Source organism: Puma concolor, chromosome C1 (assembly GCF_028749965.1).
Source record: "Puma concolor isolate L17-30 chromosome C1, mPumCon1.1.hap2, whole genome shotgun sequence".
Taxonomy (NCBI): Eukaryota; Metazoa; Chordata; class Mammalia; order Carnivora; family Felidae; genus Puma; species Puma concolor.
In genome coordinates, this window is record NC_141674.1 from 53,504,560 (window position 1) to 53,518,862 (window position 14,303).

The 14,303-nt window shown below is 42.5% G+C and overlaps 1 protein-coding gene across 2 annotated transcripts in view; it reads left to right on the top strand.

The window, feature by feature from the left end:
- The window catches only part of CACHD1 (cache domain containing 1), a 212,150-nt gene extending 200,300 nt beyond the window's left edge, over window positions 1-11,850 (top strand). For both annotated transcript variants that reach the window (XM_086717196.1, XM_086717197.1), the window contains 3 exons: window positions 1,226-1,303; window positions 1,957-2,058; window positions 10,097-11,850. In XM_086717196.1, coding sequence (XP_086573322.1) covers window positions 1,226-1,303; window positions 1,957-2,058; window positions 10,097-10,335 — 419 coding nt within the window. In that variant the 3' untranslated portion in view covers window positions 10,336-11,850. The remainder of the gene's footprint in view (window positions 1-1,225; window positions 1,304-1,956; window positions 2,059-10,096) is intronic.
- Window positions 11,851-14,303: the final 2,453 nt, after the last annotated feature.

Sequence of the window (14,303 nt, forward strand, 5' to 3'; positions counted from 1 at the left end):
AGTTGTGTAAGCCCCTAAGTAATTCTAAGAACACTACCTTTTCCGCTTTCATGGAGTGTGATTCGGAAGTCCCCAAAGCCTACTTGCCACCTTTAGCCCGTGGCTCATTCTTTAGTGTCTCAACCCTGTGAGCTTCATTTTGATTCCCCAGAAAATCCCCCAATGCTCTCTTGTCTTACACACATTAGCCTCCCACGGCATGCCTCTTGAATAAGCCAGGCAGGGGAACTGGGAGGCTTAGTGGGAAATTTCGTTCTTCCCTCAACTCAGATGTGCTGTCTTTGCTGTTTCAGACAGGTGAGGCAAAGATAGCCTGGGTCCCTGTTGGCAAGACCATGAGTCTGTTCTATTGCACCTGTTATCCTGTGGTGTGAAGGAACATGTGCAAAGCAATAATCACAGCTCTTGAAGAGGAGAATTCATTGGAGCCAGATACAAAATGATTAATCTGCAATCATGGCTTCCATACCAGGAGTTAAATGGGATATCTGTGCCCGTTTGCAAGGACGAAACCATTTAATGGGCTTCCCCATGTTTTGTAAAAGGCCCCAGGGATTTATTAACCTGACCTTTATGGAGATAAGGTTCACTCATTGTTCTGGACTTGGTCAGGGCCACTTTGCTCATCCTTGCAGCAGTAAGGACACATTGATGCTGGAATAGTTCACTGTGGCCGCAATCCTGATGGGGCAGTGGGGTGTGTGTGGGGGGCATCTTGGGATAATGCTGCCTGATTTAGTAACAGGACTAATCACAAAGCTCCTTCCCTGTGGTAAGATTTGGATACCCAGATTTCCCCTTGGTAAGTATGTGACAGTCATCCAGTGTTACCTTATACCTGGCCTTTTAATAGGGTTTTGTAACACCATTTTCTGGGCACACTCAGCCATGGCTTTAGACCCCTTCCTTCTGTTTGAGGTACATTGGTAGAGGATTAAAGATCCATTAGCCTCTATCAACTTCTTTGCTCTCCTTTCTTCAGAAGTTAATTTCAGGTGCCTCTCTTGATTATTCATTTCTGGTCCTCTGATTTGATTCCTGCTACCTCCTCCTTTAAAAAAAAATGGATGGGACATGGGACATCAGTTTATTCTTTTCCAAGTTTGGACTCGTTCTTGATGGAATGCTGTCACCCAGCCGTCAAAATGAGGCCTCCACAGGGTATTAAAGTGGGTGATTTTGTTTGATTAAATAGTCATGTTTCTTTCTCTTTAATGGTGGGTAGAAATGTCAGTGCGTATGTCCAACCTGGAGAATGACAGAGATGAAAGGGACGATGACAGCCATGAGGACAGAGGCATCAGTGAGTATTCAAGCTGCCTTGTTGCAGAACGTGTCAGCAGGAGGCTAAACCAGAATAAATGTTCTGTCTTCTACCCTTTTGGCGTATATTACGATTTAAGAATCTTAATGTGGCAAGGGTTTTTCCTCCCCCATTTTCATTAGGAATAAATAAGTGTAGGTGTTTGCTTTGTTTTAGAAAATCTTAAAAGGAGTCTTGATGTTCCTTTTCTCGTTAAGTGCTTTGTCCTAACACCTCACCCTACCTTTTCTTTCTCCTCCTCATTGCTTTCCAGCATAGTATTTCAGAAAGAGAATCATCAGGTGATATACATTGTTTTAATCCCTCCGGGGATTAAATGTATATAATTCAGTTGCAGGGGGGAAGAGCATTTCTTTATCAAAAAAGAATTCAATTAGCATGAGATACATACCTTGGCCTACAACTGTGTAGAACATGTCTTCTTAATGCATGTTGGAGACCTGTGATGTGGAACTTCTCACTGCCCTTAATCCTCAAAATTAAAAAAAATTATAATAATAATAATAATTTACTTCTTCTATTTCTCCAAAGAATAGCTCCCCCCCAGTGTGTGAATGAACCTGCCCAGAGCAAACGTACTCTATACAATAAGGATACTGGCACAAGAGTGATTAACTGTCTTCTCCCCACAGTCAGCAATACTCGGTTTATAGCTGCAGTCATCGAACGACATGCACACAGTCCAGAGAGGAGGCGTCGCTACTGGGGTCGATCAGGAACAGAAAGCGATCATGGTAAGGTCTAGCTCCTTCTGAAGAGTCTGGTGGGCTCCCTGTGGGCCAGTGCTCACATCCCCTCTTCTCCCTCCTGTTCTGTGCTCAAATTCATTACTTGGGCATAGTTTTCCAAAGGACATATTCCAACATGGCACATTTCTAGGAGCCCAAGGGTAGTTTTGATTTTTGTCTCGGCACTTGCAGGAATAAGTGAGATGACCCTTGGGCACACAGATTGCATCTAAGTGTTCTCCATGCATAAAGGTTCACATTGTCTGAATGGAACCTGCTTACCATTCCATGTGATCCTTGGTAATTGGCATCCACATCAGTTCTGCTACCCACTGTTGTTAGCTGGCCAACACCAGCATCCTCAAGGGCTCTCTCAGCCACGTATACACTTTGGACATGACAAGAGTTCATGCTTCCTTCTGGCATTCCCCATCCTGACCTCCAGCCTTGCCTGGAAGGTTCAGAGAAGCCTTCACCAAAGAGACAATGTTTGCACTGGGCTTAAAGGCTGATGAAAGAAAAGTTGGGGCAAAGGAGATTCAGAGGCAAGCGGACTGGTGTATATAGTCATGGAGGTTATAGAAGATGCCTCTAAGATGCTCAGAAAGGGTCGGCACTAAGGCTGAGCGGGCTGTGAATTATCAAGTCCACATGCTGTACCAAAGACTTGGCCACCACCTAGCTTCTTACCTTGCCAACATCCAGATGGCTTGTCGTCACAGGGAATAGCAGACATGTCCCGCCCTGCAGCCATCACTGCCAGTGTTCCGCAACAACATGACAGGAGTGTGGGGCCTTGTAAGAACTTTTTGTAATTGTAAGATCTTTTTATTTTTCATGTGCTTGTTTAATTTGCTAGAAAACTTTATTTTCTTCCCAGAATCAGATCTTTTTTTAATGCATAAATAATGCATTTATACCTTTTTGACTCTTTCTCCACATCTACCCTAGGAAAAAAAAAAAAAAAGGAAGTCTACAAACAGTGAGCTCCCAGCCCTGTGCTAAAACATGCAAGAGTGGATATTCGTCAAGGCAACCAGTGTTGCCTTTTACATGACAGCCAGGTATTCAAACTCCCTTTGGAAAACAGAAGCCAAAACTCTGATTTGTAAATTGGAGGTTCCTAATTTGAGCTTTGAATGACATTGTTCCAACCAACTAAGTAGAAACTTCAGGTTTCTATGCAGAGTCAAAGCACAACTTAAATTTTTCAGTTTCTTTGACTTTCTGGGGTTTTTTCCCCTAAAAACCTTTGAACCTGCATAAATTCATTCTGCCAGGCAGTTCTGTGCCTCTTCTCCTTTGAATAATAAAACAGGTTTGAGGCTACTAAAGTTCAACAGAAATAATTTCTTATTCAGCAGAAATACTGAATCCTTTTTCTCTCTTTCCTTCTCCCCGGATAGAAATTGCTTCAATACGAAATTGGAATTCTGAGTGACGTTTCCAATGTTCCATTAGCTCTCCCATTGTCTTAGTAAAATGGTGTATGAAGCAACAGCTTAGATGAAAGCAGTAATGCAGTGTCAGTATCTGAAAGCTAAGGAATCTAGCTAAGGGCTTGCTTTCTTTCATTTTTCACAATAATTGGATCCCTGTTATCCCCGAGGAATGAAAAATAGTTCCTCGTGCAGATAGAATGCAACACCAAAAGAAATGGAAGACATTGACATTCCACATAATTCCAAATGTACCACAAAAATCAATAGCATTTAACTGCATGTTGTCATATCCCTGAACCTGAATGGTGGGTCACTAAAAGTGGTGGCATCAGGTTAATGTCCCTGTGATGCCAAGAATAGGCCATGGGTAGGTTCGCATGAAAACAAGGAAATCTAATCTCGTTGTTTTGTCAGTACCCTTCTTTCTCAGCTCCGTGTTCTTTTATGCTGTTTGCTAGGCACAGTGGAGGGACCTTGTGAAGGGGCGGCCTCAATTCTGTGAGGCCGAGTGATTATGGAAGAGCTTATATTATAGGGCCAAGCACAGCTCACTTGGAACCCACCTCTCCCCCTCCACAGGTAATGAGATCTTAGTGAAGCTACTTTGGACCTTAATTTCCTAATAATTAAAATGAGATTAGAAATGTCTCCCTGGTGAAGTTGTGAGCACCAAATGAAATAGCATACGGCAGGTGGGAGGTCAGGGTGACTTACCCACCTCCATACCCAGTCTGCCCTCAAGGAATGTACAATCTAGCAGAAAACTGTAAATGAATGCATGTACTCATAAGACTGATAAAAGACTGAATAGGACAGCTTCCTTAAAGGACCAGAACAAAGAAGATAGGGAGCTAGTTCACTTTTATCTGCATGAGAATCATGGAAGTCCCCTGGGGGGAAGGTGGCCTTGGTGCTGTTGGTGCTGGCCCTTGACGGGGTAAAATTGTACCACCGTGGTTCTTTGCAACCCAGTGAGCATTTTTACCTTGGGTCTGATCCACAAAAGGAAACTCAAAGGAATAAAACACATAAATATATAAGTACTGAACAGACTAGACTTTCAGGATGTGGTTCAGAATTGTGATATACCTAGAATTAAAACTGAATGTCACCAGGCCAAACTTGTAGACTTCAAGCTGTATTTTTATTTAGAAATACAGTTGACCTTTGAACATCATGGGCATTAGGGACACCAACCCCCACCCTTGCGCAATCAAAAATCCACATCTAGGGGTGCCTGGTTGGCTCAGTTGGTTAAGCGGCCGACTTCGGCCCAGGTCATGATCTCACGGTTCGTGGGTTTGAGCCCTGCACGGGGCTCTGTACTGACAGCTCAGAGCCTAGAGCCTGCTTCAGATTCTGTGTCTCCCTCTCTCACTGCCCCTCTCCCACTCTCTCTCACTCTCAAAAATAAAACATTAAAAAAATATATTTTAAAAAAATCCACATATAACTTCTCACCCCCGCCAAAAGAAAAACTTTACTAATAATCTGTTGACTGGAAGCCTTACCAAGAACATAAACAGTGGATTAGTCTACATTTTGTATGTTACATGTATTATATAATGTTTTCTTAAAGGAAGCTAGAGAAAAGAAAATGTTAAAATCATAAGAGAAAATACATTTACAGCCCTGTCCTGTATTTATGGAAAACTAGCCTGCGAGTAGACCCATGTAGTTCAAAGTTGCTCAGGGGTCAGTGGTATTTCATGTGGCCAAAAGAGTTTTGTATTTCAAAGGAATCTTATTTTAATTTTTGTACCTTAAAAATACTAAAATAAGAATAGTTTTTGAAAGGTAGAATTATTTTCGTCAATATTCTAAGACCACTTAGAATGACTGTTTTTCAGCCCTTGACGATTTACTGTTACACTCGCAGGTAGCAATTAAAAACAATTACTACCTATTTATGCTTTAATTCTATATGTCTGCCCATTTTTTTCTTCTGAAAATCTCATGTTCTATCCATCCATCAACTGGCTTATTTTTAGGTTAAAAACCACCAATGTGTATTTGTCCCTTTTGAATCTGCATGTTAGTTACCAACTCATTAGAAACTGGATATAAATGTATTTAAGCAACAATTTTTTCTTTGTAAAAGGGAGACCTCCTCCTAGTGAAGCAAATTCCAAAAAGCTTAAAAGGTGAATGGTGAGCCTTGAAAACCTGGTCAAAAACTGTAGAGTGCAACTTAGGGCCATTGTTTTTTGGAGGCGCGTGGATATTCTCCCACAGTTACTCTCTGTGACCACAAGGTGGAGAGTGAGTCCCCAGAGTGACCTAACCTCCCCACCCATTCAGAGAGGTTTCTTCAGGAACCATCAGCTAAATATGTAAGCACAATACCAAAAAGCCTGATCTTGACTCCTGTTCTCAGTGGTCGCCTGGTCTCCTTCCTGAGCCTACTTTTTGCTTGAGGTCGCCTTTTCAGAGACTATACTGTGTACACCTTTGGATAGTAAGAAACTTTTCCTTTGAAAGTATTGGCTGATATCCTTTGTGTTTTAAATAGTGCTTCCTCTGCCTTGAGTCATACTGAATCTGTCTTATTCATCACTGTTCCCAGCACTCAACAGAATTGTCTGGTGCTAAGTAAACACTCAATTTGTTAAGTGAGAGCATGTGTTTGGCTTTCTCCCGCTTCTCCACAGCTTGCTATCCCTCCCTCCAGATTTTCATTAATTATTGAGATAAGAGGAAGCTTGAGTAAGTTACAGAGGGGCTGAGCAATACTGCCACACTGAGAAAATAAAACAGAATGTCCCAGAGCAAGGGGTTCACTTTGGAAGACCCTGTGCTTGGGTTCTCATCAGAAAGCAAGAGCAGGAGAAATGGGGGTGCCCCTGAGGTGCTGTGGGAACAGCTCCATCATTAAAACCACCCTTGAGCCTATGACCAGCCAGGTCCAGAGCACCCCTGGCATGTTAAGTTGGAACCCCTGGGCAGGGCCCAGTGAATCCTGGAACGTCTTCATTGTTAGATGAGAATGTCACACCAGGTAAAACCACAGATACCCAAAAAACTCTTAATACCGTTGCTTTGGGAGCATAGTAATGTGATTTTGAAAAATGAAGTGCCTGCTCTGTGTGAGGCATTGCGTTGAATATTAGGAGTACAAAAATAAATGGAAATTCACTAATGGCCACAACAGCCCTAAGTTTTATTGCATAGTAAAAATCTAAGCTAGAGATGTGCACAGAATGCCATTTAAACTCACAGAAGGGGCAACAGACCCCACGTGGGCTGGCAGGATGGGGTGCTGGGGGTTTGGGTTGCTTCCCAGAGAAGACCTTTAAAAACTGAAGCATGAAGGACAATAGCCGGATGATGGAAGGGGGGAGGGTGAACCCGGCAGAAGGCCTGTCATGAATTTTACACCAGGAATGTGAAAATGAGTTAACAGTTTCTATGGGTGCTTGTAAATGAGTGGAGATGGGAAACCCTTCAGGAGGTACTTGGAGGCAAGATAAAGACAGCCTAGCACTAAAGGTTGGCCAACAATCATCAACATAGATGCTGAGATTTTGCTAAAAGTGTGTCTTCTACTTGAGTCCCCTACGTGTGAAGCACATGGCAGCTTAAGCACACGCAGCACTCTGTAACTGGGGCTTCAGCGTCCACCATCCAGTCTCACGTTCCAGACCGAGCCCTGCTGAAGCTGAGAATCCCATTCTGGCTCCTGATTCTTGAGGAAAGGCATCACTGTTTCCCCAGCCCTGAACCTAGAAACCTCAACCTTATCCAAGGGTGTCAACCTAGATCTTCCCCCCAGGGAAGTCAGTTGGGCCACCAAAGGCAACCTACTCTGAGCTCGAACAGTGTCTTGAAGCCGGCCGCTTGCCCTACGTAACACAGCCGCTGGCCCACTTGAGGTCCTCATCATCTCCTTGGGCCAGCACCACAGCCTCCTGTCCTCTGAGCCTCAGTCCCACCTTCTTTCCAGCCACCTCACTGCCACAAGTGATCATCTTCAAGCACATGTTATGTCCTTGCACCCTCCCCTACCTCTGGCCTGTTGCTAAATCCCAGCTCCTAGCTCAGCCAGACTTCCTGATCTGGTCTGAGCCTGCATGTTCAGTCTCCTCTCCTGCTGCTTTCTCCCCCATACCGAGCTTGTTATCATCCCCAAAGCCCCTAGAGGCTCTCGGGCTGTTGTGTCTTGGCATTTGCTCATCTCCCAGCCTGCAGTACCTTTCCACCCCGCTCTTTACCTAATGAACCCCTTCTCTCCCATGAGGGCCACTTTAAGTGTCCTCGTAAGTTGTCCTAAGCCAAGTTAATCAGCTTTGGTATCCCTCTCCATGTGCCTCTGTTTGAATACCTTTTTTTCCCCTTCTTGACTATGGGCTTCTTGGGAGCTGGAGCTTCCCCCTTACCCCTTTTTTGATTGAGCCCCCCACCTGGCACCAAGGAGACACTCAGTGATGATAGACGCCTATGTCCATGAACTTCACCCTCTTCTGCCCCCTTCATCCCTGACACTTGGGATCTCCGAGTCTTTTCATCCTGACTCAAAGTCATCACTCCCAAACCCCCCTAACTTTTAACTGCTTGCCAACTTCTATTGTTTCCACCTCTGAGATACTTTTAAATCTGCCTAATCCCATACCCCTAGTTTTAATTCTTAGTCTGTCATCTGGGCTGTTGCAATAACCTCCCAACTGTCCCCTCTATTTCCTTTTTATTCATCTTCCAAACTGCCATGAGAACTCTCTCTGAAACACAGAAATTGTCATGCTATTTTTTTTTTTCAGTCTGTTCAAAATGTATTGTTCCTCCATTTTCTCTGCTTTGGCCTTTATAATCTGACTGTAACTCACCTTTCCACCTCTCTCCTGCCACGTTCTCCAACTGCCTACCTGCACCTGTCCTAGCCACATGGTACAGCAGTGGCCTTGGCTTTCCACACCTCTAGGCTGTGCTCCTGTTCCCTTGCTCCTATCCACTTACCAAACTCCTACATATCCTTTTAAGCCCAACTGAAATAGGAGTTTTTCTGTGGAGCTTTCTCATTCTTCCAGCCGGAATTAGTTATTCCATGTTCTCAATACCAGTTATACCTCAACTATAGCACTTATCATTATCTGCATTAGAATAAACCCAGCTTCACAAATATGTCTCCTGTTCGGTTGTGAAATCCTTAAGGAAAAGAGACATCTCTTATTCATGTTTTATAGCCTCCCTCTCTGGCTGCATAATGGTCTTCAATGAATGAATAATTGAACGGATCTATGCTTGTATTCATTTTATTTCTCAAACTCTAGCTTTTAAGCTCCTTGTGCAGGGAGCAGATTTTCACCTTGGTGTCTCCTGCAATGCCTAACACAGTATCTTGTACATAGTAGGTGCCCAATAAATATTTCTGGAGTTAGACTGACTTAAATAATTCTGTCATTTGCAAAATGGTTCATTGAGGACAGAGTTGCCTTTCTCATTTTTGCACCCAGCATACATTTTCAGCCATATCCCATTCTTGCTTGGCTGTATGCAAGCACATCAATTTTGCACCACAAATGTGACTAGCACTACCCATGGGTGAGCTCTGATTGATGCTAACTGTAGATGCAGTGGAAATATTAATGAGCTGTCACTTCTCAAAAATTTTAAAGGGGATTTTTGCAATATTTAAAAACATGCCAGAGTTCTTGGAATGGAATCCTTTGATCAGCAAGGGCATTTTCTTTTGAAACGTGTATTACTTAGAATACCAAAAGAAATTAATCTTTAAATACAGTGAGCCAGCTTACACAGAGAATAGTTGATTCCTTTGCTAGTTGCTATGGGTATATGTGGAGTTCGTATCCCATCAGGTACTGGAACTTTGGGCAAGTTCATTAACCTCTGATCATCATTTCCCTCACTTGTATAATTTGTGTGTAGGAATTCCAAGACACCGGTGTGTGCCATAGAACAGATATACACACAATGGAGACACTTGTTTTTGTCCTTGCTGTGAGATCACGTGCAGGCCTGTTGAAGCCCAGCTTTCTCCACCAGCCCCCAACTTGATTTGAATCCTATTAGGACTTTGTTTTCCTTTTTTCTTTTCTTTCTTTCTTTCTTTTTTTTTTTTTTTTGAAGCTGCCTTTTTTATTTTTCTTTCTCCCTACTTTTTCTTTTTCTCCCTTTCTCCCTTCTTTCTTTCTCTTTTTTCTTTCATTCATTCATTCATTCATTCATTCATTCATTCATTCAAATAAAGTTAATCTTATCTCAGGGAAAAGTGTAGGAGGATAATCCCAAATGTCAATGGTAGTTATCTGTGGATCAGGTGGGAAGAGCGATGATTTTAGTTTTTGTTGTGTTGATTTGGGGATTTGGGAAAAAGCTTCCTATATATATATTTTTTTTCTTATCTGTACTTTCTCAGGTGTCTAAAATTTTTTATTGTGTAATTGTTGGGGGGGGGGCAGTGGCACAGTGGAGAAACAGCTAACAAAAGATCTCTTCAAAAATAAGCCACTTTGACGTCTGCTGGCAGCCTGCGGACGTTTGCACCCATGTAACACAAAGATAGGAACATCTCCCCGTGCCCTAGAAATCTTCAGTCACCTCTCCCTGTGTCTGGAAGCTCTCAGCTGCTTGTTCTGTTCATTTTCTAGGTTACAGCACCATGAGCCCACAGGAAGATAGTGAAAACCCCCCGTGCAACAATGACCCCTTGTCAGCTGGGGTGGATGTGGGGAACCACGACGAGGACTTGGATCTGGACGCCCCGCCCCAGACGGCCGCCCTGCTAAGTCACAAATTCCACCACTACCGCTCCCACCACCCCATGCCGCACCACAGCCACCACTTGCAGGCGGCCGTGACAGTACACACCGTCGATGCAGAGTGCTAACACTCTCCTGACCTCCACGAGAAGATGGGAGCTGGGAGGTACAGAATGTTCTGGAGGGAAGAAGAGCCAGCATCAGATAATCCACAGCAAGAGACCCCTTGTGTTCGTGCTTTGTCCAGAGCGGTTTAACTCACTTGCTGCCTGTCAAATGTGTTTCGGAATGAGGAACAACAACAAAATCACGTTTGTGAAAGTGCGAAGCTGGTTCTGAAATGGAGGGGAAGTAAGCCTGATTAACGAACCTGCCATAATACCAATGGGGTGGAGCAGAAGGCAAACCTCCAAACACAGAGGCGAGACCCATAAACGAAACATTGGGAACCTTCGTTAAGCTGAGCCAGAGGAATGTCCCAAGGAGCCAGAAACATTCGGCTCTCCTTAACTGGAAGAGAGACAAGTGTGCCCAGCCGGAGACTGGGAACGTGGCACATCCAGACAGAAATGTGTGCTTTCGGAAGATCTCGCTTTGTTTCTGGCGGTACCTAGATACCACAGTTGCTGTATGGAACTCCTGTTAAGCTCTAAATGATGCATCTCAAAATTTCTAAGTAAAGGATTATTTTTCTACTATTTATTGAACTTTCAAACATTCTCAAACTTTGGGGGAAAGAAAAGGAAACACATGAGAAATTGTCAGCAATTATCCCTAGCTGTTTTGTGTGTGAAGTGGTTGACTAAGGAGTTCTATTATTTAACTGATATCTTCCCACTGCCCCAGTCTACAAAATGGGAAAATGAAGAAATCCTTCTCTCTGACTTGTTTACATACATTTTCTTTAGAACGTCATCTTATGGAAACCTATCTTTTTTTGTAATGCAGTATTCTTTATGTTTGACAGAGGCAGGGAAGACAGAGGAATCCAAAATGCTTTTCAAGAAATGTTATGTCTCTTTTTCACTCATTTCCACTCCCCGTACGATGCTTTTCTCAGATGTCTTACAAAACCTAGTATTACAACCCCAGCCTTTCGGCTAAGGGAGGGATGGATTTCTTCTTGTGTTAGAGACTATAAATTTTTAAGTGTCCCATTTTGATTCTGAAAATATCGAGTACATAAAGGAAGAGGTTTTTAAACTTCAAAATTGATTCCTAAAGATTTCTTTTGATATCCTAGTTCAAAGCTGCTGCCAGTTATCCGAGAAGCTATCCACTGAACTGCTTTGTGACGTATACAGAGATTAATCCGATCTGGCTAATATAACGTGGGGCATTGTATTTTTAAAGTAGTGTTCTAATTACAGTGATGTATTTTAGATTCACATCTTGTGATTCAAATATGTTATAAAGACATTCTTGCACCGTGTGTGTGGTAAATCTCCGTTTATATGTAGTTGGAAAAAATCCACTGAATAACGTTTTAACGATAGGGTATCACGATATAATGTAAAAAAAAAAAAACAAAAACAATTGGTTCTTCAGCAGTACAGAAAGTAAACTGTATGCGTGCTATCAGGAAACCCCTTTGTACTGTGTATAAATTTGCAGTCTAGTGAAATAAACTGTATGAACGGACAGTCTTAGTGTTTATAGTGATGCGTTCACGTGCTGCTGCTTGTGCCTTGTGGAGATTCCGTTCACTTTGTAACCCAGCAGATCAGTTACCAAACTGAGTGGGCCTCCTCTCAGTGCTACTGTCGACGTCAGGGGGTTCTTCACATCTTGAAGATGCAAAAAAAATTGAAGAATATAAGGGGATAACATTAAGAACAAATGTTAAGGGGCACCTGGGTGGCTCAAGTCACTTAAGCATCCAACTTCGGTTCAGGTCATGATCTCACAGCTCATGGGCTCGAGCCCCTCATTGGGCTTTGTGCTTACAGCTCACAGCCTGGAGCCTGCTTCTGATTCTGTGTCTCCCTCTCTCTCTGCCCCTCCCCTGCTCCTGCTCTGCATCTCCCTCACTCAAAAATTTAAAAAATTGAAAAAAACATAACAAATATTAAAAAATGTGCAGAACATAGGTCCCTCTTCCTGAGCATCTACATTCATGCCATTAATAATAAATAATTCTCTAACTGCTGGGGAGAATGGGGACTTCCCTGTCTTCCCAGAAAATTAAGCCTCTCCATTTTGTTTGCCGAAGTTGAGAACCTTTGTGTGGTGGCACTAGCTTTGTGGGATTCCTACTAGATGGGAGAAAACCTGGGTATTTTCAGGGAAAGAATTACAAAACAAAGAGCTTAATAACATGTTAGAGCCTACTCGAAGGTAAGAACAGAAATGCACCTTGTGTCTTTTGTGCTAAGTATCTCCCCTGTCCTGAACTTGGGGGGACGGGGACAGGTGGAGAGGGGGGCAGGGATTGAATCCTTCTAGCTGAATAAGAACACAGAACTATTTTACACCCCCTGTAGAACGTGGCACACAGGTTTGTGAGGTTTTGCCCTTCTAAGCTCCCTTTTGTTCCCTAGACATTGCATGTAGTGTTGTTTGAACATTTGTTGTTCGTGTTCTTGTTTCAAAGGAAAATTAAGTGCTTAGGAACTTTTTTATCCTGGTGACCGATGTTGGTTCTTCTTGCCCCTCAGATACCATTGCTTGTTAAACACGAGTCTTCCCTAAAATCCTAGAGGGGGAGGTCCTAGCAATGCCTTCCCATTCACTAAGACCTCTTAATGCTTATAACCAATACTTACATCAGTGTTGACAAGTTTCAACAGCTAAGGGTGTCCCAGGTCACTTGATACCTCTAGGAAAGGGAGTTTGCTATTTGGGGCCCAAACAACACTGGTTCAGACCCACGTAGCTCTGAGTACATTCATCTGCGTTTCTAATATATTTATTTTAGATATTTTGATTTTTTTTTTTAGTGTTTATTCATTTTTGAGAGAGAAGGAGACAGAGCGTGAGCCCAGGAGGGGTAGAGAGAGAAGGAGACACAGAATCCGAAGCAGGCTCCAGGCTCCTAGCTGTCAGCACAGAGCCTGATTCAGGGCCTGAACTCACAAACTGATATCGTGACCTGAGATAAAAGCAGACGCTTAACCAGGGACTGAGCCACCCAGGCACCCCATAGATACTTCAGAAAGCATTGTTGTTGTTTGTTTGTTTTTCCTCTGCTTCTTGATTTAATTTGAATGCTCAGCTAAGCCTTATTAATATTTTTATGTGAAAAATGTTTTCAAGTTGACTCAGGTTTATTTTGCACATCAGCGTGACTGGTACATGGAGAGAAATTGTGGAAGATCACTTGAGCTCATTTCCCTGTGGGGATGGACTGCTGTAATGATTACACTTTCAGGAAAAAACAAACAAAAAACCTATTTCTGGTAGAATAATCAAATCAAAATGCGTCAGCGCATTCTCATCTGTGTTGTCTTTGGTCTATTTCTGAACACAGAAGTAGTGATTTTCCTGGCTGAAACACAATGCTGTATTCAAATTTTTTTCTGATTTTTCAGTAAGGAACACTATGTTGAAAGATCTGTTTCTATGGCTATTATAAGATAGTCTAATAGCTAAGCTGTATATAACAGTATATATAGATAGATACACATCTGACATTTTTTAGGCTTCCCTCTAACCTCCTTCATTGTCCTATACTGCTAATTAGGGCCTCTCCGTCCCTTATTACAGTGTTTCCTCATCTTTTTAAAATTCATTACTACCCTCCTAAGGAGAAAATTTTGATTTATATTCACCCTAACAAGTTAGATATTAGCAAATCAGATTTTGTTAGATGGGTTGGAGCTTTGGAGGGCTACACAAAAATCAGTTTCTTCTATATCTTTTTATTCATGCTTTGGATGTGTGTGTGTGGCTTATTGAGGTTAAAGTGCCATATACATTGTAAGATATTTAAAACTTACATCATGGTGATTTGATACATGTATTCATTGTGAAAAGATATCCCCCATTAACACTTCACTGAGTTATCTTTGGTAAGAACATTTAAGTTCTCTTAGATTTCAGTTGTACAATATAGTACTGTCAACCTTGGATCCTCAGACCTGTTCATCTTAGAGTG